This window comes from Argiope bruennichi, chromosome 1, assembly GCF_947563725.1.
Source record: "Argiope bruennichi chromosome 1, qqArgBrue1.1, whole genome shotgun sequence".
Lineage (NCBI taxonomy): Eukaryota > Metazoa > Arthropoda > Arachnida > Araneae > Araneidae > Argiope > Argiope bruennichi.
In genome coordinates, this window is record NC_079151.1 from 23,219,089 (window position 1) to 23,245,671 (window position 26,583).

At 27.4% G+C, this 26,583-nt stretch overlaps 1 protein-coding gene across 2 annotated transcripts in view; it reads left to right on the top strand.

The window, feature by feature from the left end:
* The window catches only part of LOC129963110 (receptor-type guanylate cyclase Gyc76C-like), a 426,844-nt gene that overhangs the window by 264,281 nt on the left and 135,980 nt on the right, over positions 1 to 26,583 (top strand). For both annotated transcript variants that reach the window (XM_056077187.1, XM_056077197.1), the window contains 2 exons: positions 362 to 464; positions 6,495 to 6,573. In XM_056077187.1, coding sequence (XP_055933162.1) covers positions 362 to 464; positions 6,495 to 6,573 — 182 coding nt within the window. The remainder of the gene's footprint in view (positions 1 to 361; positions 465 to 6,494; positions 6,574 to 26,583) is intronic.

Here is a 26,583-nt window from a genome sequence, read left to right on the forward strand (position 1 = left end):
AGTGATGCTTATATTGGAATTTGTCAACTGTATGTATTTTGTATGTGTCCGCAGACAGATTTTTTTTTTTTTTTTTTTTTTGAAATTTCTTTTTGTGGGTGCAATTTTTGAATCCTTTATTTACACATTCGAATCCTGTGTGTATTTTTCTCCAGTGCACCTTTTGAATCCTGTATTTACACATTTCCGAATCAGTCCCTATTTTAGTTACAAATACTATGTGCTCTGAGTAAATACAATGTGCTCTGAGTTTAATTGCAATCATCTTGTATTGACGATGAAAACAATCTGTATCTAATCACATTAGAAATTCTATTTATATATGTACGTAAAATTAAACTAAACTTTGTTTTTTTGCAAGAGGTTTAAACTGGAGAAGGATATCCTATGGGTAAACCAAGATAAACCTCCAGCAGACGAACCGCCTTGTGGCTTCGATGGAACAGGTTGCTCTGCGACACCTGGTAAGTAATTGAACAAGTTTTTTCTTGGATAAACTTTTGATTTTTTTCACCAATTACATTTGGTTTACTAATTTATTTTATTGGCCTACCTATATTGTTTCGTTTTTAATTTTAAACGAAAGGCTTTCTCCCATTTTCCTGCTTCTATTCTATTTATTCAGATTGTGCTCAATGTTTGATTTAGATTATTTCTTCAAAAAATTCTCTATTTTAGATAGTAGTTTCAAATATCAATTAAAAGGAAAAATTAGAAAATTATTTTCTAGAAATTCTTTACTTTTGTTAAATGATATATTCATAGCAAAAGTTCTAAATTTAATTAATTGTTTGTTGTTTGTTTGTTTCTTATGGCACTTGCCACTGACAAGCCCGCTGTTACGAAGACAGCGATTTAAGCCTGAGGGGGAACGTCTCTTATTTTTTATAGCAGCGCCAACTAGGGCCAAGAGTACGACTTTGCCACTCACGCATCACTCATTCGCTTGCACAACCCCTTTTTACAGGAGGGCACATTCACACATCTCACAGATAGAACAACAGAAGAACAACCATGCCCAAACCGGGACTCGAACCCGGGACGCCCAGATCACGGGGAAGACGCGCTACCCCTATGCCAGGACGCCGGCAAATTTAATTAATATAATTATGAACAATTCTCAATGGAAACTTGCTTATTTATCGATATTCAAACTGAAGTAAAAGAAATTAATTACTGAGAAAATAAATAATAAAAAATGCTGAAAATCTGAAAATGATTCTTGAAACTCAAAATTCCTATTTCATTTTTCTTTTGTATACATTGAATATTTATAACTTGTTGGAACAGTAAATATTAGCATACATTTAAAAAATACTTCTCTTAAAAGACGTGGTTCTGAAATACAACAAGAACAATTATCTGTTTTTAGTAATTTCCAGTAATTGGTTTATTCATTCAGAATAAAATTGTTTCAAATTTATTCTAAGACCATTTTAACAGACCATTAATAATAGTATTTATAAAGAAAAATTATTAATTCAGAACAGAGGTAAAGTAAATAAAACTCTATACAAAAAATAAAATTTTATATATTATTAACTCCCAGCTCTTAAGTTTTTTTTTAAAACGTGTAGATACTTTTACACTTATATCTCTCCCGATTTATATTTAGATCACTCTCATTTAGATTTCTCTTTCGAAAAAAAATTTGAGTAAGAGATTTTTCTATAATTCAAATATATCCGAACCGTTTGCTATATACTCTTCCTTATCTTTCCCATGAAAGAGAAAGAGAAGGTGTGCGAAAATTTTATTGTATTTGGAAGATTCATTAAATATCTTATTCTTTGAAAGGAACGAAAATAAATGAACTTGATAATGAAATAACTATTAAATACTAATAAATGAACTATTAAATTGTTGCTATAAAATGTAGTGATTTTTTATGATAAAATATTGAAAACGATTTAATGAAAGATACAATATATTAAATAAAAAAAACTACAATTCACTGAGTAATTATTTTTTGATAGTCATTCATAGAAAAACCTTTTTCAGTAATAAATTACTCGTCATTTTTTTTATGAAGATATCTGCTTATTTTTCTTTCTCTGTTATCATGAGATACAAGTTCCGTTTTGGTTTTTTAGCTGCTTATTCTTCTTTGATTCCATATATTCAGCTCAAACATGCAGAAAAATTTATCTTGCGAATGAAGTAGGATTCTTTATTGACTGTAATAATGTTTTTTGCTTTATCCTACTCAGACTATCCGCTACAAAAATACAATACTGATAAAGAGACATTTCTGCCCAAGAACGACTTTATTCGAATTAATGGATCAGTAATAATCTATCTGTTAATTTCCGGTTATGGTTCCACGTCGGACACTAATATTCTGTTTTTATAACGTTGTTAGTTGTTCCGAAAACTAGCGAGCTAATATATCAATAGCATGGATAACAAATAACAATAACTCATTTCTGTATTGATTTCTTAATATACAGATAAATGCTGAGAAAATATCTGTAATAGTACCGAAATGCTTTTATCTCGTTATAATAGGATATTTGAATGTTCTCAAAATTTATCAAAAAATTTAATAAGCTTTGACACAGGAAGAACCAACATGTAATGACAAAACGTTTTTTTTTGTTTGTTTTTAGTAATTTTCTTTAGAAGAATCAAGAATGGGATACATACAGCAGAAAATGATCCTAAGCAATTGTAGAGTAAAATAATTTTACAGGAAGAATGATAATAGATATTCTACATAATTAATCAGTGGCACCTGAAATACGCCGTACGTGAAATGTTATAAGGGAAGAGTTTCTTTAATGATGGATGTCTTAACAAGCAATAAACCTAATTCAGTCTCCCAAATTTTGTATGAATAAGAAAAAATCAAATTTTTGCAACAAATACTGCTGCTATTTTTTTCACGTTAATCCGTTTTTTTTCATTTATTTAATTTATAAATTATTTTTTACATCATTTACGGTCTCAAATCCATTCATATATTTTTCGCAACTAAGAACGAATACTTCGGCTATTTTTTTCATTATTTGTAAATTATTATAATAATTTTTTTTTTCATTTCATTCATTCAGTATTTTTTTAAGCACGGCAAGCACATTATTTTTTCGCGTTTGAACACCATTTACGATCTGAAATTCATTCTAAATCTGAAATAATCTCACATATTTCTCAATGGTAGAAAAAGAATTTCCCTTGTGAAATTTAGAAAGCTGAAATAAAGGTAGTGTTATTTCTTAAAGACGTCACACTTTTAGACATGTCACTTCTATAGAATTCTATTAAATTTACCATCAATTGTTGCAAATAAAAATTAATTTCTCTCAAAATACATAAATTAATTCTTACTCAATAATGTTATATTCGGAATGATTTAGTTTACGTAAAATTTAATGTAACATTGTATTATTTTCTCCGTGTTGTGAACTTAAGATGTCAGTGATTATTGGAAAACATTGTCGAATTATATATATATCTGCTTTGTATTCCATTATAATTCCACTGCTTTTGTCCATGTCTCTTCGGAACCTTTCGTCAAAATGATAATAATAATGGATTAGCGCAAGTTTGGTGTTACAACGCCGAAGTTTATAGTAGATGAAAAGTATTCAATTGCGAAATTGCTTTAATTTATTATATCATCCATTAGCGATTCTTAATTCAGGGAAATGACTTCCTAATAAATGTTATCCTAGAATTATAAATACCATTTTAATATCTTTCACCAAACCGAGATCGAATTTATTAGTATATTCCTCTCAATTAAATTCAGTTTCTGAGAATTTGCAGTTATCTCGTATTCTATGTCTTAAAAGGACAAATTGAAGGATATCTAAATTCAATTTGGTATATATTCTAATAAAGGAATATATATATATACGAGAAAGAGAGAATTGGAATATTATTAAATTTTAACTAAACTACTTAAATGAATCGTTGATTCTTAAATTTCAGCAATATTCTCAAGAAGTTAGTGCATATCAAAGTTTCTGTAACTTAGCTGGTATATTTTGGTGGGTAATGCGATTTATGACTTATTAATATTGCCTAATTGCTAAAAAGAAGATATAACTGTTTTTTTCTTTATGTATAAAGTTTCTCTGTTTTGAAATACATATACCAATCTGCTTGAAGAGATTTACTGTCTTAACTGATATATATCATCAGATGAAATAAACCTACAAAATATTGATATCAGAGAACATAAAAAAAACATAACTGTACTCTTTCAATAATTTTTTATAGATATTTTTCAAACTAGATCTGCATTCATTCCCTTAACTTTTCCATTATCAGTATCATGAATGCAAGGCATTTACACATTTAGATTCTGTTATTCTAGCAATATGGAGTGTTAGGGGTGACCCATTTTCTGGGATAGTCGGAAACCTTTTGAATCTCCCTGTAGATTCAATAATCCATTAAAATGAAAACTTTCTCTCCTTTGTTGTTGGTTCGGTTTTGAGTTGCGATTTTTTCCCTTTCTTTTTTCAATTATTTTCTATTTCAATAAGGTAGAAAATTGGCTCTATAGGTCCCCAGTTCCTAACTTCAGCCTTTTGGGAAAACTTAAAAAGAGTTTCCTGAGAGCACTTTAATTCTGAAGACTGCGTTTTACTTAAAAGGACTTGAATTAGTAATTGGCTTTGTTTCCTGAACAGAAAATGAATAGTTTTAGCGAAGAATGCGTTTAAGGCTGATAAATGGTAATGTTTCTCAAAGTTTTGAATGGATTTTCTTTGTGGAGAGAGATCTGCTCGCACGTTTATTTTTAGGATAATTAATTTTGGATTCAGCTTTAGCATTTTGAATGTATGCCAGAATAGAATTTGTCAATAAAGACAAGTGCAGTAGTGTTTGAGCAACATGAATCTCTTCGTACAATTGAGATTTAAACATTGCATATTACCATCACAGGAAAAAGATTTAAAAAAAAGAAAGAAAGAAAAATAATAGCAGCTTGTAAACATTTATTTATAATGAAAAAATAATTTTCTTCCTCAAATAAATTTTTAAATCATTATTTTTTTTTAGAATTTATATTTATTTTATTTTACACTTTTATTTAACCAGATTTGCTTCATGTGTGTAATGAACAGAATTTTGTAATCGATTTTTTGCTCATTTTCTGACTTGTTAGATTCTTCAATTTGTGGGCATTTATATTATTTATTTATATGTTCTTGATGACACTGTTCTTTTTTATATGCATTAAAAATAATTACAAGTTATCCGATTAATTTAATTTTCATTCCAAAAGTTATGAATATGAAAGAGTGATGTCAAAAGCACGCAGTATTTATAATGATGAATTACTAATTAAAAACAAAATCATTCAAAACATTTTTAAAAAAAACTAATAATGAATTTTACTCTTTATGCATATAACACTAATAAAAAAACATGTATATAAAAAACGATTACATAGTTCCTTGTATGTGAAGAAGAGAAGAAAAGTTAGTGACCTTGTTATTTTCAGAATTATCAGTTATTATTAATTAAATTACGTTTTGATTCCGTACTAGTGGTCGCCTGGTAATGAATTGATAAAATGAAAGATTGTTCTGTTAAAAAGTACATAATAATTAAAATAAAAAAAAACTTTTATTTAATGTGTATTTTAAATTTCTTTAGTTAAATTTGCAAAGTTGGTTATTTTTTAGATATTTTTCGTTGATTTATTATATATTTTCTCTTGTAGAACGAATTTTTAACACTGCGGATTTTTGACGGTTCTTTCTCTCCATATCTTCGTAATTTATTTTTCCTCCAAGTTTTGTTCTTTTTCGATAATTAGACTGTGTTGTAATGAAATCTGAGTAAGCGTAATTGTTATCGTCAGGTATAAGTTTAAGAATTTTAGAATAATTTATTTTATACCAGGAAATAAAAGCTATTTAATAAGATATAGTGTTAAGCTATTTAATAAGATAAGATATTAGGCAATATAGTGCTAGTGCATTTTGATGAATATTATTTTTTATTTAATTTGACAGATTTCAAGTCAGTAAAGATGTAATTTCTTAATTTTTAACTCATCTTCTAATGTTATAGTTTTGAAATTTTGTAAATCTATGCATACTTTATGTTAGTAATTAGTTTAAGCATTTTCAGCACTTAATTATCAGTTACCTTTTAATTTAACTAAATTTTTATTCCGTATCAATGAATACCTGATGAGGAATCCGGACAACAGCTATTGTATGCTGAAAATACCAAGGACTTGTTTGATAATTTCAGTTAGGTAGCACCAGGCATGGTCATTACTGAGAACAAAAGGTGCTTTTTATATTCTTTTATGTTCATTACGAAACGATAACAAATTAGAAAAGGACTGATTCCTTGGTTTTATAATTTAAGCAATAATGACTTTATAAAGATGAAAGATGGAAAATAATTAAACTAAATATCAATTTTTATTCCATAAGTAATGCTTTTTAAAACTCTTTTCAATACATATAATTTAAAATTAATGTAAAGAATAGTATTGATATTATATTTCTTTTTATTTTCAGATCGATTGAGGGAATATGTATTAGCTGGTTTATCTTCGATACTCGTCATTTTAACCTTCATTATTTTCATGGTCTACAAGTAAGTTTCATTTTTAAATATTTTGTGCTGTTTGCGTGATTATTGAATTTTAATGAATAGTTTAGTCTAGACAAAATATTGTGTCTCGATTGTATTCAACTTCGCTCCTTCAGATGATGAATAAAAGAATCTTGAATAGAGCTCTTACATAGGTCCAAATCATGATCATCAAACGACTCCCCGTTGGTATGGTTTAGGAGTTTGAAAGCTTCTCCGTCATGAATGTCTTCCTCTTCATCTAATTATATAAAAAATTACGAAAAAATGGATCGCGTGATTTCCAAAATGGTTAAACTAAATAAGCTTATTTAAATGTACATTATGCATTAAGTTCATCCGTTCGTATCAGTATGCTAAAACTATGATCCATTTGTAATATAAAAGGCCATCCAGAAATCTTTAAAAAATAGTTTTGAAATTCTAGTCTAAATATCTTAACATGATAAAATCTTATACTTTATTCATCTGTTTTGTTCTTTTTCTGAAATAATTATACCATCCGTTGCATTTATGTGTAGGAATCATGCTATTTACTGAAAGAATCCATGTATATCTATTTTTATCAGCCTTTTATTGTACACATTTCTTTCCTTTTTTTCACATAAATATTTAAAACGCACATAGTTTATAAATAATACACAATTTATAAATATATATAAAAATTAGAAAATCAATAAACAAGATAAGGAATTTTTTTTATTTGAATAGAAAAGATGGGAAAATCCGAAGTTGCTTTTCCTACCTTGTAAAAGTCAATGGTTCCAGAGTATAATTATGACAGAATAGGACAAACATGAAGAACGAAACAAAAATATTATAGAATATAACAATTGGAAAATTTGCATTAAGATTTGAAAATTTTAATTCATCATCCGATATCTAGCTTCCTAAATTGAAGATCACATATTAACCGACAATTACTCCTATTAATATCTTATCCTATATAACACATTATTTCTACAGTCTTTTAATTTAAACCATATATGACCATGCCAATACATTTAGAATTCACGAAAAAATCCGTTTTTATAAAATTCTTTGCTTGCAGAATACATCTTCCCAATTTTAATGAATTCTTACTTATTTATTTTCAAAGTATTCTATAAAAAAAATATTATAATCGTAAAAAAAAAAAAAAAAAAAAAAAAAAAAAATGGAAGCCGAGATTTTCACTAATCTCTACGTTTCAGATCTTCCTGAGTTCCAGAAACATATTTTTGGAATTATGCCTATTACTCTTTCTGTCTATCTATAATCACTCTAATTTAAAAAGGCTTTAAAAAGGGTAGACGAATTTCTTCTGTGATTTTTACATCGAATTATCGATTGTTTTTAAGCTTTGGTAGAAATCTATTGTATGAAAGTGTGTCTTTTTGTCTCCCCGAATGCAAGTGAATACAATAAATAAAAAACCTGAGCAGTTACTTGAATAAATTTGATATGCAGTTTTAAGATTTACATTATGCTTTTTCATCAAATTTTAAGTTGAATATGCCTAGGATTCATTGTCTATCACCTTTACACATTCGCATGTTGAAATGACACACTGTAGGAACGACGAGATATAACCTTGCTAAAGGATATGCAACCTTAATACTAAAATAATAACTCTGTGTTACATATTGAATTGTATTCGGTCGGAAAAAGATTCAAAAGATATATATTGGAATTTCTTTACTATCTTATTAAGTTTAAAGCTCTCATGTGCAGAACTCTGAAAGTAAAATTTTGAGCACTCGTGGCGTTCATGGCACTACCCAAAGTCAGCAATTTTTTGTAAGCATTTAGATAACATGTTTATTAGTAAGTATAGGAGAAAATTCCTAGGTGACTTCTTCCTGGCTTAATATGTAAACATATTTGTTAACATTTAGTTAATAATAATTTATGTAGTTTTAAAGCAGTGAATATACCAGATGATTTTATATTATTCATATGTCTTTTTTTGTTGAAAGTCTTGTATGAAACTTTTTCATTATTATTAGTTTATTATATTAGCTAATTTCTTTTATTAGTTAACTGATCATACTGATACCGAATATTTTATTCTACACTTCTATAAATTCCTCTAAGTTAATGTAAACATTTGTTACGGCCATAATTAGGAAATCTTGTCCACACTATTCATTTTATTTCTTTTCTAATTCCTTTAACTTATTCCCTTGCTTCTTTCTGAATCGTCTAATCAGTTCTGAATTCCAATACAATTAATTAAGGAAAAAGTCTAATTGTGTGCTCTAAAAAAAGTACGAATTCTTCGAATTATCCAGGATTCACTTAACTAATTTTAAGCATATTTCGTGTCGTTCTTCAGTCTCTTGTTTTCTTTCGCGAATACTTTTCTGAGAAGAGCCAACTTTGCATTCAAATGGTGAACGCAGTCGACTTTTCTTTATTTGCTTCCTCAGAGAAAAGAAATGAATAGGTAATTAAACGAATTGAGTTATCTTCTATCGATTACATGAGATGACTGTAATTTTTTGATAGATGTTTGTATTTCAAAGTTTAAAGCTTTTTATCTTCTCCCATACGAAATCTAGAAAGTGAAATTATTGAAGTTAGGAAGAAACGAAATGTAGTCTTCTGTCGATTACATGTGATGATTTTGATTTTCTGATGAAAGTTTGTATCCCGAATTTTCAAGCTTTTTATCTTCTCCTATACGATATCTACAAAGTAAAATCTTTCAAAATGGTGAAAAAAATGTAGTCAAGATTTGAGTGAATCTTCATATCTTTAACCTCCTCGCGTCTTCAATAATCAATTTCGGAATTATGTTAACCCATGAGCAAGATAATTCAAACAAATAGGATGAGTTAAAGCAACTAATGAATAAAATTGTATATGCATTGTTTAGTGCTGAAATTGATAAGATTTTTGTTTATATACGTCTAAAGCAAGCTAATTGAGCCTTACATTTTGAATTAAATGAATGAAGTTTGGTATATGTTAACCATTTTCAGTCGGATGACACCTTTCAGACACTATTCAAAACGGCGGTTCATTTTGACGTTTTCTTTCATTATTTTTTTAAAAATTTTGATTGTTAAATATATCAGTGTATAAACTTATAAAACGATAGATTCATTTTTTCAAGAAGAGATTATCAACTTAAAGCGATTATATATATAATATGCATATTGTTGAAACGATAAAAAAATTCCTTGTATTAGGTGAATAATTATGCATCAAATTACTTTTCTGAGTGCAAAAAATGAGTGGAATTGCAAATTTAGATTTTGTTAAAACTTCTCTGCATGCTTGACTTTTTTTAAGTGCGTATATCACAAAGACAGTTTAAAAGAAAAATAAAGCATGTCGTATTAGAATATGTGCTCTTATATAATATTGGTATGCAATTTTGATCATATCACATGTTGCATCATATGGGTCAGTGAGAAGAATGTCTAAATGCACATTCAGTTATCATCAATACTGTTACAAAATTTTTCTTCTACAAATACCACTAATCAATCGCAACACATTTAATCGCTAGTTCAGCAACTTGCTTGCTTGCTGTCTAATCCTTTCCAATTTCTCATTTTGTCGGCGACTCCGACTGTTCTCACACACCACTTCTGACGATACACACGACTTCTTCCCAGCTTCAGAGTTCTCGTCTTTTATAGTTCCGGAGGCGGGGCTAGAATCTTCAGACCAATCAGGGAGTACCTCGGCTATTACTGGATGGCTCGTGAAACCTCTCGAACTTTACGGTATTATCCATTTAGTCGCCAAACTCGCCAAATTCATCGCCAAGTCGCCAAATGGTCGCCAAGCTCAGCACGCACAGTACAGATCTTGTAAAGGTTTTAACGGTTTTTCCAGGATGACACTATTCGTGCCGGATACCAAAATTACACATTTGTAACAATACATTATGAAGTTAAACACAGTACCGTATTTCTTACATATAATTAAAAGTTTAATGAAGTATTTTCGAGATAATATTTTTCTAAATGTTCTAAAAGAATTCTTCTTGAAACTAAGAATGACTGAAATTTCAAATTATATATTTCAAACAGAAAAATTAATTATGTACTTTCCAAGTCACTGATCGATAGGACTTGTGATCTGCTTTACTCTTTTCATACTTCATTAGTCATCAATTAACGGATGATACATTAGAAAAGGAAAGGAAAGGAAATCTATAGAATGATCAGAGTAGCGATCAACTTTGGAGGGCCGGGTCAAGTTCTATTATCTTAATAATAATTTATCTTCTCAAGCCAGTGATTTCAAGAAAATGTCTTGCTTCTAGTTTCAGTAATCAGAGGAATATTTACGTTTATCAGTTTCAGTATATTGAGAAATAATGCTGTGCTGATTATTTCGGTAATCGGAGTATTAATTTCATACTGATAATTTCAATAAACTTTTATTAGGGAAAATACACTTCATACTAATAAAACTTAGGAAAATACACTTCAGTTATTTTGAGCAATAAGAAAATTATTTCGGAAAGTATTAATGATATTTTTAATAATTTTTGTTCATTTTATTGTATATATGAATTTTTCTAATGGAAACAATCAAATAGTATCATAGCATTCTTAAAAAAGCAAATATCCGACTCAACTATCTCCTAAATTTCTGGATATTGTATCCTCACTTTTTATGTTTTTTGTAAACTACACAGATTTTAAAGAGAATCTTTATTTGTTTAACTTCAATATTGGAAGATAAACACGACTAAATATTTAATTAAGCAAAGAAAATGGTTTAAATTTCAGGGCAACATTATTATTTTTTTTTTTTTTGGTAACCAGGCAAAAAAAGTATTTTAACCCAAATTTCAGGAAACATACATAAACTTATTGAATTCAATATACACAAGTGTATTGAATCCATATTTTTAAAAATACATTTAAAAAAATGGAAGGATGTAACATTTATTCCTATACAATAATATTTTCGGATGTTATTGCAGGGTACACCAAAATTTAGTTCATTTTTTAACGAATTAAAATTTCAAAAAAAATCGCTCTGAGTTGCTCTTCTTCCTTATTTCTGCAAATTATATGTGGGCCAAGTATATATCTGTAGAACAAACGGTTTGTCCTGTAGAACACGCTCAACCGCACGCGTGTACGCTTGCACAAATGCATCTTTGTTATTAGTGGAGATAGATATTGCCATTTATTAGTTTTTTAATAAAGAACTTTGATTTTGGGGACCTTAGTAAAATATATTTATATATTGTTAGGATAAAGATAAAAATGTTTATAATCAATATATTCATCATGGTAATTGCAAACTTAAAATTACTGCGATTAAATGAATCGGAAATGATAAAAGATTTCTTATAGGATAAATAAAGTTCTCAGGAATTCCTGATAATTATATTGTGTGCTTCTAAATATTGTAAACATTTTCAATATTTTTTTCAAATTCCTAAAATGTAATATTTTTGAAATATTCCAGAATTTTCTAAAAGCTTCTAAAGTATCAAAGAATAATAGAAAATATTTTATAACATGTAGAATGATCGATAATTTTCAAAAATTATATAATGATATATAGTGTTATAAAATATTTTAAAACGCGGTACTGTTGAAAAATATTCAAGAATATATAATGTGCCTAAATATTCTTGAAACTTCTAAGAAGTTCTAAGAATTCTAAAGTCTTGTAATATTGTGAATTTAATTAATTTTTAAAATATAGATTTTTTTAGATATGAAAGATCCGTGATTTCTATTTAGATTTAGAATAATTCACGCAAAAAGTAAACAATAACTCACGTAAAAGGTAAGTGAATCAATAATCTACGTAAAAAGTAAAAGAATCATTATTTTTTTTAAATCAAGAAAAAAGTTGAATCAAACAAGACTCTAAGAATATGTATTTTTATTTACTTTTTAGTTTAATCTGATTTTCAATCACTTAGTGTTCATGAAGCAAGAATTGGAGCCTGAGAGACAATTTTCCACTACATACTTTTAATTGAAAACCATTATTTTCCACTTTTTTCTCTTAGAAAAGAATTCTCTCGTCGTAAATTCTAATTCAATTTAGCAGTTAATGTCGTCCAGGAGAAGATTTACGCTTTGTTTTATGGCATTTAAAGAGAAAATCCCTCCGCCACACAAGGATCTGAATTTTTCAATAAAAAGAGAAATACGAACAATAAAATGTTAACTTTTTTTTTCTTATACAAAGTGCTCACTTTTTTTATCTCTTAGAAAATTCAGGAGAATTTGAAAGGTTTTGTTTCATGTGCCTTTCAAAATGTCAAATCGATCCAGTTGTTTGTCATTGTATGTTTTCTTAGCTCCTCTTAAAGATGTGACACGTAAAATCTTAATTTTACGCTTGGCTTACGTTAATTAAGATTACAGCGCACGTGGACATTGTCTTTTAAAGAATTTTTTTATTTTGCAAATAGTATTCTAGGAGAAAATAATGTTTTAATTAACTTTTTTTACTTTCTTAATATTTAAATCACATTACTAAGTTTATTTTTATTCTAGCTTGGAATAATATTAGAATCCTCTATACTATAAAATATTTGAAATATGTTTAAATATTGAAACTTCACAAATTTAATATATTAAAAAGTGTATCTTGTCTTAGAAGTGCTCACCTGCTCATTTTAATTTTATTAACAAGTGAATAATTTCAGATTTTATTCGAGTTATTTATTCGTATTTCAGGATATAATTAATACATGACCTTTTCTTTAATTTAAGGTTTAATTGAATACGATTAATATTTATGAAAAGGGAAAAATCGAGACATTTCGGGAAAAAAAAGTTTCTTGCATCATAATTTTGATCAATAAATAAGATAAATAAACAAATAATACTTTCGTATTTAGCAGAAATTGGTATATTTTTAAATTGTAATTGAATTTATTGATTTTTTGATCGATTAAAAGGATCAGTAGACAATTATTTACATATAATAATAAATCATTACTTTTTGGAAAAAAATTTAATTGCAATAAAAACAATGAAATGTAATCTTATTTTTTTTTAAAAATTACTAAGTAGGGTTGAGGAATAAGCTTTAAATAGAATTTGTGAAGTTTGTATTATTGATGCAACAGTTCGAGAAAAAAATTATTGCAACCTTAAAGGACACATTAAAACTAACATTATATAATTTTGGGCTATTCATCGAATTAACATTATAATCAGCAATCAGACAATTAATTATTTTGACGTTGTATTGTTCAGAGCTTCCATATCATACCTTTTTGTTCGTGCTTATTAATTTTTTGATATATGGTTGAAACTGAATTTTCATGTTTTCATGAGTTTTCAGGAAGTAACACTAAATAGTGTTAGAATGCCTTCTATTTTTTTACTGCTCTCAAGCCAACTTCCAACAATTTATGAATAACTATCTGTAACAAGTGATAATTCTATGCCTGTGTTTTCAAGTAATGCCAGTATTTCTACAATGATTTTGGAGAAATTTATAGTAAAATGACTATATTATATAATGTTAAATATCTATCGCTTCGGTGATTTCGTAATTTTCTTCATTATTGATAAATCAAGATATGAAGATTCAGTTTGTTTTTCTATGTTGAGTACGTTTCTGTGTAGGATATGAATTCCATTAATATTTAAGTACAAAAATGTTCTCACAATTCAGCAGTTTCGATGAAAGGCTGCATTTACAAAAAAGACAACTTTAAAATCGAATATTGGTAATTTTTTAAAAGCTTCCTTTGCTTCTCTTTTCATATGTAAATGGATGTATAAAGATATTGGTTGAAATTTAGAGAAGAAGGCATATCACAAGAAACAGAATGGAATAATGCTTTTAAAATAATTTGAATTATGTATCTTTCAAAATTTAGATATACTTTGGATATAGAAAAACCTTTCTCAGGAAGCCATTAAGACAGTTATACAAAATATTTACTGATTTATTTTCCCATACTTTTAATCCCGGTGAACGGACTGATCGCCAAAAGCGGCTATTAATCAGTATACGTGAAATTATATTATTAGTATAATCAAAGCGAAAGACTAAATTCGATATTTGTTCTCTAGTTCTTTACGAATTCAAGATTATCAAAAGAAAAAAAAAATAGATCAGACAATTTAGCTGCTAATTTTGACATTTGTAATTTCTATAGAAACGCACATTTCCACACTCTCTTGAGTTCAAATAGAATCGTCTTGCTAATAAAATTTGAACTTCGTGACTTAAAAGTATCCTGGTCTAAACTAGTTTGCTTAAAATAATTGGGTAGTTGGCATTAAATTTAATAGTATTATCTTTATCTCTACTAATAATAAAGAATAATGTACGCATGTTGTTACACTACAGATCGTATGTTTAGACCTAGAGCTGCAAGTATTCATTGGAGGGTGGAAATGTGTATTGCTGTGCAATTTTTTTTCAACTTTTAATTATAATTTTTGATTAAATAAAGTTTAAATGGAAGGTTGGCATTCTTCACCATAAATTTCAAAAATATTATCATGCAAAGATGATAGTTGCAGCATTTTAAAGTGTTAAAATATTCCATTTTTTAATCATACCAATTTATTTATTTTGCAAATGTTTTCTGAATTTTGGTAATTTTTTTAAAATTATTTTTTTCCGTAAATGTCAACATTAAATTTGATTGTTATTCAGAAATTCAATTTGTTTTCGATGTTTCTTCAAATATTTAATGGTAAGATTTTCTTCCATTGTATAAATTTTTTTAAAACTATATTTTGGTTATTATATGAGCAGTTTACATGAAGAATATATAAATTACAATACCGCGAAATTTACAAGGTAGATGAAATATATCGATAAATATTTAATTGTACTCTGAATGCTATGGAACTTCAAGCAGTTAGAAATGCTTGTGTATACAATTAAAAAGTTAGTTCAAAACTATTTAAAAAGAAAGGCTATGTCAGTGACAGTATGATGTATAAATATAGTTTGTTGAAAGAATTGTGAACACGAAATTATGTCTGAGATTTACTTAAAACAACATAAACGATATTCCCTTGGAAACGGTTGATCGCGAAAAACAAATTAATATATTGATAAAATATATAATTATGAAAGATTTATTGATAATTCAAGATTATAGTAGTTAAAATCCTTTTCCGCTTTTGATATCCATTAGTTGTAAAGAAGTAGTGCTAGAAACGACAGTGTGTGTGTTTTGTAAAATTCTAAACATAAGAAGTAAAAGATGCTTCAGTTGGTCGTATACTTTCAGATTGCTTCGCTGCAATTCCTAAAAATAGAACATGTAGTTTTGTTTAAAAAGCGAGACATGAGACTGAACTTCAAAAATGTTTCACTATTCTTTTATAGGAATTTAAAAGCATGGTTTGCAAAGAGATATCGTGACAGAACAATTGTTTCAGTTCGTCCGTAGATTTACTTGAAAATTGAAATTGCTTAAGAAAGTGCAACTCGTATTTTTTTCGGAGAAAATCACTTAAAAGGGAAGGATTTTCTTTTTGAAAAAAGTATTTAAATGGAAGAAATATCCTGCATTTTATATTTTGCTTCATATTTAAAAAATGATTTAAGCATTAATGCTCTTCATGCAATTTTATTATTTTCTATTTAAATAAAATACTCTCGCATTTCATTTAATCTCAGTATTTAAAAATTGAATGAATAAATATCTTAGTTCAGAAACTGGGCAGAAACCCAGTGAACTTAGTTCAGAAACTGGGAAACATATTTTGTAAAATATCTGCAAATATCTGAGAGAATCATTTGATAAAATATATAAACTTGCAAATTCCTTTTGCTTATTACATTTTTTAACAAAAAGATATTTCTGCTAATTTTCCAAACAGTTTTAACCTTTAATTTATAAATTTCATAGATTTTTCCATTCTACGTTCTAAAAAAATTTCAGAAATAAATAATTTTAAATGCTCATTTATGCATGTTACTTGTTGCTTCTTTAATCAAAACGAGTTTATAAAGATTTATAATTTTTCAAATCCAAATTTTCGCCATTTCGGTTGTTCCATTTTCTTAGAAATATTTTATTTGGTATCTCAAATAAACTTTTTATTTCTTATTAAACTGAAAAGAACAAATAATATTATAAATTTGAAGTCCTTTAATACTAATCGTACATTCTTTTGCGGTAGTGTTATATTTTTAAAAAATTAAGATTTTATAAAAATGAAAGTTTAACAATTGTAAATGCATACAGTTTCAGAAAAAAAAAAACTCCCTATTTACCAAACCTTCTTAACAAGTGCATATCGTACAAATTAATCTTTATTGGAAAAATGTCTTAATTATTTATAAATATTACTCAGTTTGTTTTTGTAAACTCTCTTTGGCGAAGGAGTGAATGAACGAAGTATATTATAAACAGAAAACGTAACTTGTTTAAGAATTCATTCATTGACATATTTGAAAGATATTAATGTATATATATAACATACATCCTTTCAAAACCTTGTATCTTTATTCTGTGTTTAAAAATATTAATATTATTTTTTAAATATAATGATACAAAAAAATTGAACCAAACGATAATTTTTCTCTAATTACAAGAAAAATTAATCACATTTATATATTTTTGTTGAGAAACATTAATTAATATTAAAATAATGATTTAATTATTAAATTTTAAAAATTATAATAACTAAAGCAATTGCAATGACTACTGAATTAGGAAATATAGTAAGAAAGCAGAATTCGTTAAATAAAAATTTTTGAATAAAAAAATAGTTACATTCAGAAAGAATAAAAATGGCATGAACCTTTATAAAAATAAGGTTTTGTAAATAAGAAGCTTTGTGTTATTAAGATTATTGAACTATTTTTATTCTAACAGGTAGATTATATGAATGTAAATGCAACCATAAAAAAATAAAATATATTTTTAAATATTATCTTGAAAAAGATGTATTCCGGCAAATAATTTTCTAGAAGAATGATTGGTTTAATTTCATGTAAATTCTTGTGCAAATATAAATTACATGTATGTGTACACATTTCATGTATATCAATTTTTTTAAGTAATCGCGGTTTATGCTTTATGGAGCTATCTGCTGATCCTCATTGATCTGGTACAAATATTTCTTTTATATTTATTATAATTCATTTATATTTTTAAAAAGAAATCTATCTTATAAAATGTATCTTTGATTTTTTTTAAATTTCATAATGTCCATATAAAGTTTTTATATCATTGAAAAAGTAGATGAACATATTACGTTTATTGTGATTAATCAATCAATATATTATTTATAATAATTGTTCAATGTGATAAATTCACTATTTTTACTGATAATTATTGATGCTAAAAACACTGCATAAGTCAAATAAGTAATTTAAAGTATACACATAAATAAATTATTTATTATAAAATTCTTCTATCACCATTCAGTTTTTTAAATTCTTAATCTACAGTAATCTAAGAATTTCATTTCTAAATAAACTTAGAATTTTCTTTGTGAAAATGAAATATTTTGAATATTTTGTATGCGTTATTTTTTGGTCATTTTACTGCAAAATAGTAAACATCATCCCTTTACTTAGAGTTTAATTTAGTGTAATAACTTTTTTTCTGACCTGAGTTATAAAAATTTTCTGAAATGTCATGCTCATGTTATTTTTACTGACACATTGAATTTTAATGTACAGTCACCTACCATATTTTGAATATATCATGGCTACTTTTGATATTCAGGATTTTTCTTCGAGTCTAATCAGCCGAGGAAGGCTTTGGACCGACTGTCTAAAAACTCCATATCTCGACAGCAGAATATTCATGGATCTTCCCTATCTTCAGGTCGGAACATAAATTGCCCTTAACTCAGAGATATGCCTTAGAAAATAGGGATAGAGATTTATCTTTGGAAAAGAAGTTTCCGATATTCAAGGTTGATGTACTGGAAAGAAATTTCACTCGCTTTGATACGTTCCTTTCAGGCAGCATGTAACTTAGATAGAAATTTCCTGTAAAGCTTTTTTCTGTCAGTTTTTTCGTTATCTATGGAGTTAAAATGAGTTTGATATTCTACTAAAAGAGTTTGAATATTTTTATATAAAAATAAAATGGTGATATTAGGTTTTATTTTTGATGGTTACGATTATTCTAGAAAATAATGGATTTGAATGGTAAATATTAAAATTTTAGTTTGAACTTTTAAATGCTTTAAATGGCGAAGTAATAATTTAGAAGATAGTCATTTAATTCGACGACTTCTCGTATCTCTTTTTCCATGAGTTTACCGTTTGTTTATAGTCATGACAATTTGGCAGTAAATCTAATGAAGGGTCCAAATTATTGTTTTTCTCTGTTTTTGCCGTATTAGGCTTTTATAAATGGAATATGTGCAATAGTTTTTAGCTCTAGTCGGCACTGTCACATAATCCGATTATCGCGGGTTTCAGTATTGATTCCAGCAATTTACTCTTAATAATGTGCATTTTATAATGGGGCAATGAAAGTGATGGATAGTTTACAATTTTATTTATTTATTTATTATTTGGATTCCTCATCATTTTGGGATTTAATGGATAGAGTATATGCTAAAATGTTTGGTTTTGCAATGTCCCAAAACTTTGAATATGTATTAGTTGTACGTCTCTCTCTCCCATGTCCTAGTTTAAAACTTTAGGGTTAAATTTGACTATAATTAAATATAACTTTTGAATATGGACGGAAAATTACTGTTATGTTTAGGATCCGGAGAGTAGCCCTTTCGAACGATTGTACTTCACTAAGGGGTGTAATATAGAAAAATGAGTGATTATTACTAATACTAATGTTGCAAATAACCTTAATTCACCCTACTTCTAAATGTAAAACATCTATTTCTTTCATCTTTCCTCTCATTTCATTTTTGACAAAATAAACACCTCCTGAAATATGCGCAAAACGTTTTCGAGACCGAGAAATAAGAATATGTTACACGGGTATTATTTTCGACATACATTTGCTATTCAAAGCTATTAAAACCATGAAATAATTTTATTTACCTTTAGAATGGACTGAAATATCATTAAACATGGTCAAAACGAATTTATACTTTTAACATTAACCAATTTTTGTATAAATATTTCATATGTAGTGATGTTGAAATTTCCTGTTTGATTAATTTGCCATAAAATGTAAAGGAATGAAACAAAGTAAAGTCGTTTAATCATTGATCTAAAAGTCTTGTTTATCGAAAAAAAACAATTACTATAAAATAGTTTACTTTATTTATTACGTTCTACAAAAATACTGTTCTTAATAGTTCTCATTGCAGCTCAGTGATGTTAAGTAATAAGAACTCCAGTTCTTTGCCGATTTCTATTTATCTGAATTTATTTATAAAAAGCAATTTGTGTCTATTTTCTGAAAATTCAAGCGTTATCTGTAATCAAATTATGAAAGTAATTGTAATGGGTATTGAAAAAAGTGTTATATTTTTATGATCTAGTTGAATTTTCAAAACTCTTCTCTACATATCAAATTACTTCAAAATGCTTTGCTTATATTGTAATTATATTTAATAATATTCCTGACAGTTGCAATTTTGGAAAATCGCATATTTCTACACGGCATTTTTGTTGCGAAAGATCATGAATAGAACCGATAACCGTATTAGGAAACTGAATGAAACATTTACTATATTGGTTTTTAACTTCTATAACTCAATTTTCAATTTCTGATTTTTAAAAAAATGCAATATCGTTTTCATGATAATATGTTTGTGGCAGCCCAAAAATGTTCAAAAAAGTTAAAGATATTAACTCCTAGTAAATATTTATATCAAATTATTCTTGCATCAAATTTATTTTAAACCTTTTAAGCTGATAGTGCATTTTAAAATTGCCTTTTAACTATAAATTTTCTTGCAAATGATAAAGGTGGGGGGGGGGAGATCCTAAAATATCTATGAATATTTATCTTAATCCCGTCTACACCATAGTTTGAAACCTACTAACATTTAACAGTCTTCCGTTTTTCTTAATTTTACTTGTTGAGGTACTTTTCATAGACAGAATTGAATTAACAAATGTCTTATTGAGTGTTTATAAATCTATCAGCGAAAGGTATTGATCGAAGGAAGCCGATTTTGTTTTCGTTCAGTCATTGCCACTAAATGCGTCGAAAACTTTATATGGCTTTGATAATTTCCGTTGAACTTTTCGTGCAGTCAGGAAATTGGTGAACTCCTATAAAAACGGAAACTTCTAACCTAGGCAACAGTTGTTTCGAAACTTCACGTGAATTAAAAAAAAAATATACTTAAGCTTTCTAGAATCAAGACAAAATAATGCATTATGGCCATTTAACTAAAAAGTTAATTTTTTGAAATTAAGATATAAAACTTTATATTTTAATATTCCTTTTGAGTTGTTATTATCTAAAATTGTTTCTGTCTTAACTTTTGTATAGTTAGAAATTAATTTTTGTTTCGATGATATACAGAATTATTAAATGTATTATTAATTGAAATTATTAATATGAAGTTTTAAAGTCAATTCTATGCAAACTTATACACAGATCTTAATTAATATGGCTAAAAATAAAGCTGATATAAATTAAAATAATAGAACAACATTACACGTATTTTTAAGTTTGAAATAGAAAGGTAAGCATATTTTAAAATGAGTTAAAGTTTGCGAATATATAACAATCCATTTAAGAAAAAAAAATTTTAACTAAAATTTTGATAAATATTAAGATATGAAAACAATTAATGCAAGTGATGTTTGCTTTTCATGATTGTTTTTATGTTAAATGGTTAACATTAAACCTCATTCTTGAGGCGTGATGTTTCTAAAAAAATATTTTCGAAATTTAAATGTATGATGTTCATATATTCTATCTTTAATTTTAAAATTTATGTGTGATATTTATGCCTTTTACAATCTATGAAAATCAGAACGTAATTTATGAAATTATTATAGGTAAATTGAAATGTCAATCTTTAAATCCAAACTATCCATGTAACTATAATTAAAATAATGGCATGTATGCTTCGTTTCCTTGTAACTTAAAATGTAGTTAAAAATAATTAGTATTTAAATGTGTACCATACAAATAAGAACTCTTAATACTTCTTTAAGAAGAATAAAACTCCTAAATGATTTAATTTTTTGAAGTGTATTTTTAATCATTTATTTCAAACTGGTTTTTGTATGTTTACAATCAATTAATATAAAAACATATCGGGCTTTAAAATGCATTTGATTTAAACGTAATTTCAATTAAAATGAGCATCTGCAATCACTAATTTATTTTAAAACTAACACGGCTATTATCAAACGGATAAAAATAAACAAACAAAAAAAAATAACTTTGTAGCACATATTTTTCTCCTTGAGCAGACAGCGCCCTCTTGTGGCGTTTTATAGAAAGCAAGCAGTTGAACGGCAGACCTGCATTCTGAGGTCGACTTTTTCCCTATGCGCAACCCTTGCGCTAACGCCGAATGCATTCGGCTGGAAACCGTGAATTCCCTCCACCATACTCTTTTCTTTAACCTAATTTTCTATGTGTGTTTGTAATAATAAGTGTTTGTAAATTTTGTAGTGCAGCTGTGTTTGAGGAAATTAAAAATAGTGCATTTAAAACCGGGCAGTTCCTTAGAAAATCACAACATACCCACTATAACTTCTATATAATAAAAAAAAGAACTTTGATTTTTTTAAATAACATGATTTTTTTATATAAAAGTAGTTACTTATTTTTAAAGATGCTTTTGTAGGACAAATAACATTATTAAAACCATCATATAGGATATTTTAAACTTTTATAAAATGAACAGCACCACATTTATTACCAATAATAGGTTAACAAAAATTAAAATATCTTTCGATTGTGGAGTTTACAGTAAACGTATAGCCAGCAAAAACAAAGAATCTTATACCAATTTACTGTCATGATTCATTTCAGATTTGATCTTTTTAAAAAACAATCTACTATAATGGTACATTTGAATGATGCATTGAATAAAGCTATGATGATTAATTTTAAAGGATCATTTTTAAGGTTTCTTCCTTTTGTTAGTAAATAATTTCCTGCCTGTTTAATATTTTTTTAATTTGAAGTGTCCGTCTTATCTCGTTTCATATTTCGTTCTTTATTTCTACTCATTTGAAATAAATTCTTTTTATGGTAATTAATAATTCTTTTTATGGCCTTTCTTTAAAATAGTGTTGGAATTTAATCTTCAAGATTTTAAACCTTACCATCTGAGTGCAGACCAATCAGGTTTAGATGAATAAAATAAAAAGGAAAAAAAATCAGTTCCAGAGACTTTTCTACGTGAGATAGATATTGGAGCGCAGTTTCCTCCGCAACTAAAAATTTCAACACATGTTGACTGTCTGAAAGTTGAAAGATTTTTATTAACTCAGTACTACGCTTGTCAGAAAACTTGTGAATGCAATACTTATTCTCGGATTATATTTCGAAATATTTCTTTTTGAGCATTTATAAGACGTAGCTCTTCTTTATATCGAAATTAACCACAAATTGACATTCATAATATATTGGGAGGTTTTTATAGGCCTTATCTGTGTGAATCAGATAAATATAATTCATTTAAAAAATGGATTACACACCATAAAACGTTAGCTATAAATCACTGGTGATATAAGCTAGATTTCACTGATGATCTCATAATATGGTTTATATATATACTTCTCTTGTAATGGCATAGCCATAAAAATATTTTATTGCAGCGATATCTTATTTTATGACATTTTGAGCATGGGAAATGAAGGTTAATCCTCCCATGATTGATCGGGAAAATGTACCATTAAATCATACCGTAACTACATTTTTCTGTATTACATCCCATATGAAATCGATGTCTTGGTTTGAGGAAGGATAACTGAGCATTGAATGATTAATGTCATTTTGTTAAAATAAACATTTGTTTGTTAAATATTGTCTTTAAAGTTAATGATGATCTTATTCATTTGCTTCTGGTTAATAATTTTGAAACAGTCGTAGTCTAGTTAAGATTGGCGACGAGGGGTTTACAACAACAGGTATAGTAAGTTAGTTATAAATTTAGACCAGTAAAGTAAGTAATTTCATAATGATTCTCTTTAAGAATAAATTGAAACGAAATAAAATTTTGACCAGTTCTTTAATTTTCACTGTAGGTGTGCATCGAATTATTTCTTATCAAAATAATAAGCTGACAATCGATCTTTCTATGGCGCCTTAATTGGACAAGAAAAGTATGCATAATCCACAAATAAATCAAATATTCTATGGATTTTTAAATTAAGCAATAAGACACTACGTTTCTGAAATGGAAGGTACCATCAAACTCGATAGAAAAAAAGATATGAATAATATATTTCAACTAATATACTTTTATTTCATAAATCTGCACTCCACAAACTCTGTTTATTTATCAGGTTTTGAAGTTTATGTTAAATATAACAGTTTCAAATATAAATATATATAACTTTTTTTTCAAATATAATTTTTATATATTATATAATTATATAATTTTTTCAATTATAAAAGTTTTAACAAATATAACTTTTTTTTTCAATTGTTAGATTATATTATAAAGATACTTTCAATTAAGTTTTTTATCCAATATTTTCGATTTTCAATTAAAAATATTTTAATTTTCGTCAGAATTTCATAATGTGAGATTTTCTTTTTGGAAATGTTTATTTCTGCATTAAAAAATACAAATATTTTATTCCTTATACAAAAAAGGCATAACAAAATAAACATGACAAAAAATGAATTTAATTTTGATTAGAATTATTTTGTCAATTCACTACTGATCCCACTCTGAGTAGCAGAATCTAACTAAGTCCATTATTTAAAAACCCATAATAAAAGAGTAGACTATTTTTATACTCTTGCAACTTCAGGTTTATTGTATATAGGATTATGCTGTTTTCTTGAAACACTTCCAGGAACACTGCTTCATATTTCTGTTTCGATCGGAAAAAAGCAATATCACATTTTTACAGCTATCCTGAACATGGTTATCAATTCATTGATAAAAGCTCACATTGATCTACTAATTTTTGAGCAATATAGATAAGATATTATTGATTTTCGCGAAATTGCGGATATTAACGTTTTCATAATCCAATTTATCATTCTTGATAAAAATTCATCAGTTTATTATTTATTAATTTTCTTTTATGTAATAATTCTGCATTTCTTTATTATTATATTTCTACATTGTATATTTTTATTATTTTATTTCTACATCTCAAACATTTTTTGAGTAAATTTATTCACTTTATCGTTCAATTAACTATATTATATTTCTCGGTAATTATATTTAGCGCAATTTATTATTTTTGGGAGTTCCCTTTTTCCTGTTTAAAGCCTGTACCATGTCTGGCTAGTTGAAAATTGAATCAGATGATAAAACTCATAATCTTCTTGGATTCGCATTCTCAAGAAATATCATACTACATAGGTCATTTATATCGTGCTTAAAAATGCCCTTTATATCTTGAAAATTAATTCAAAATGCTTTATTGCTTTTCAGCTTGTATAAATAGTAATTTTTCTATAGATTACCATTTCTTTCTGTAGAACTGGTGTATACTAAATCCTTCACTTAATATCTTGAGCATGATTCTAAATTATGAGAAGTCTAGAATAGTTTTCGGTGTAACCACAATAGGAGCCTCAATCTAGCCAATCGAATCATTCACACCAAGCACTCAGGATAACATGGGTGTTCGCAATGAGATATACTTAGGGCCTCCATCCGAAATTCTCCATGGGAGGATATTAATTGATTGTTGTGTAGCTCCATTGTCGTTTATTTATTCACTGCTGGAAGTGAAGGTATCTTAGGATTTTAGTAGATCTAGATTTTAAACAAACGAATTCTTGCATTTAAAACAACTAAAAATTAAGCATTTAATTTTGAATTTATCCTTTCAGGATTTAAAGTACTATTAAATCTTGAATCGGATTTTATTTCTGTTTATTGAGGATTTTATATTGTTCTCTAGTGCTTTACAATGTACACTGAACGTCAGTTAGCCAAGCGTAAATAGAATGGTTTATTATGCATATTTATGCAAGCAAAACCGAAAGTATGAATGGTTATAAGATGGTGAAAAATACTGATTTGGTATATTTCATAAAGGATGCGGTTGTCGTTCTTAACTTATACATTGCCGTATTTAAAACATTCATTCGGTAAGTTGTAATTGCCATTTTTACTTAATCCAAATGTGCAGCAAATTGCACGTGCACAAAAGAATACATTTTATTAACAAATAGGGTTTTACTTGTTCAATGCTTGTACACATTTTCATTGTTGTAAGAACACAGAGAGAGCGATGACCATGTGTGGCAACTCATTGGTCCAAGTGTGCAACAAATCTTATTCGATGCTTATGCAGAAATGTATAGTTTCATGAATCAACGAATAAATTTTTTTTCATTGTTTGTGCACATTTTCATCATTATGAGAACACAAAAGGAATGATAACCATCTACGACAACTCATTATTTCAAATATGCATCTTCACACGCTGCACGTGCACAAAAGAATGAATTTCATGAATCAACAAATAGAAATTTCGCTTTTTCAATGCTTGTACACATCTTCATCATTGTGACAATACAGAAAGAGTGATAACTAGCCGCAACAACTCATTAATTCAAATGTGCCGCAGGACTTTTTCGTTGCAATTGACAAACAATTACTTTTATGAATCAACAGATAACATTTCGCTTTTTCATTGCTTGTACACTCTTTCATGGTTATGAGAATACAGAAAGAATGATAGTTATCTTCGGCAACCCATTCTCACAAGTGTGCCGCAAGTCTTACCTTTTCTTTTGCACAAAAAAGTAGTTCCATGTATTAATGAATAACAATTCAATTTTTCAATGCTTGGGCACATCTCCATCATTGTAAGAATGCAGACAGAATGATAATCATCTACGACATGACTTGAAATTATTAAACTCATCTATCCACTAACTTAGGATGTACCAACCTGCCATTTGACTGGTGCATTACCATAATATTTGAGAATTATTGTTATGAAATTATTCAATTAATTTGGGAGCATACAATAAAATAAAAAAAATTAGTG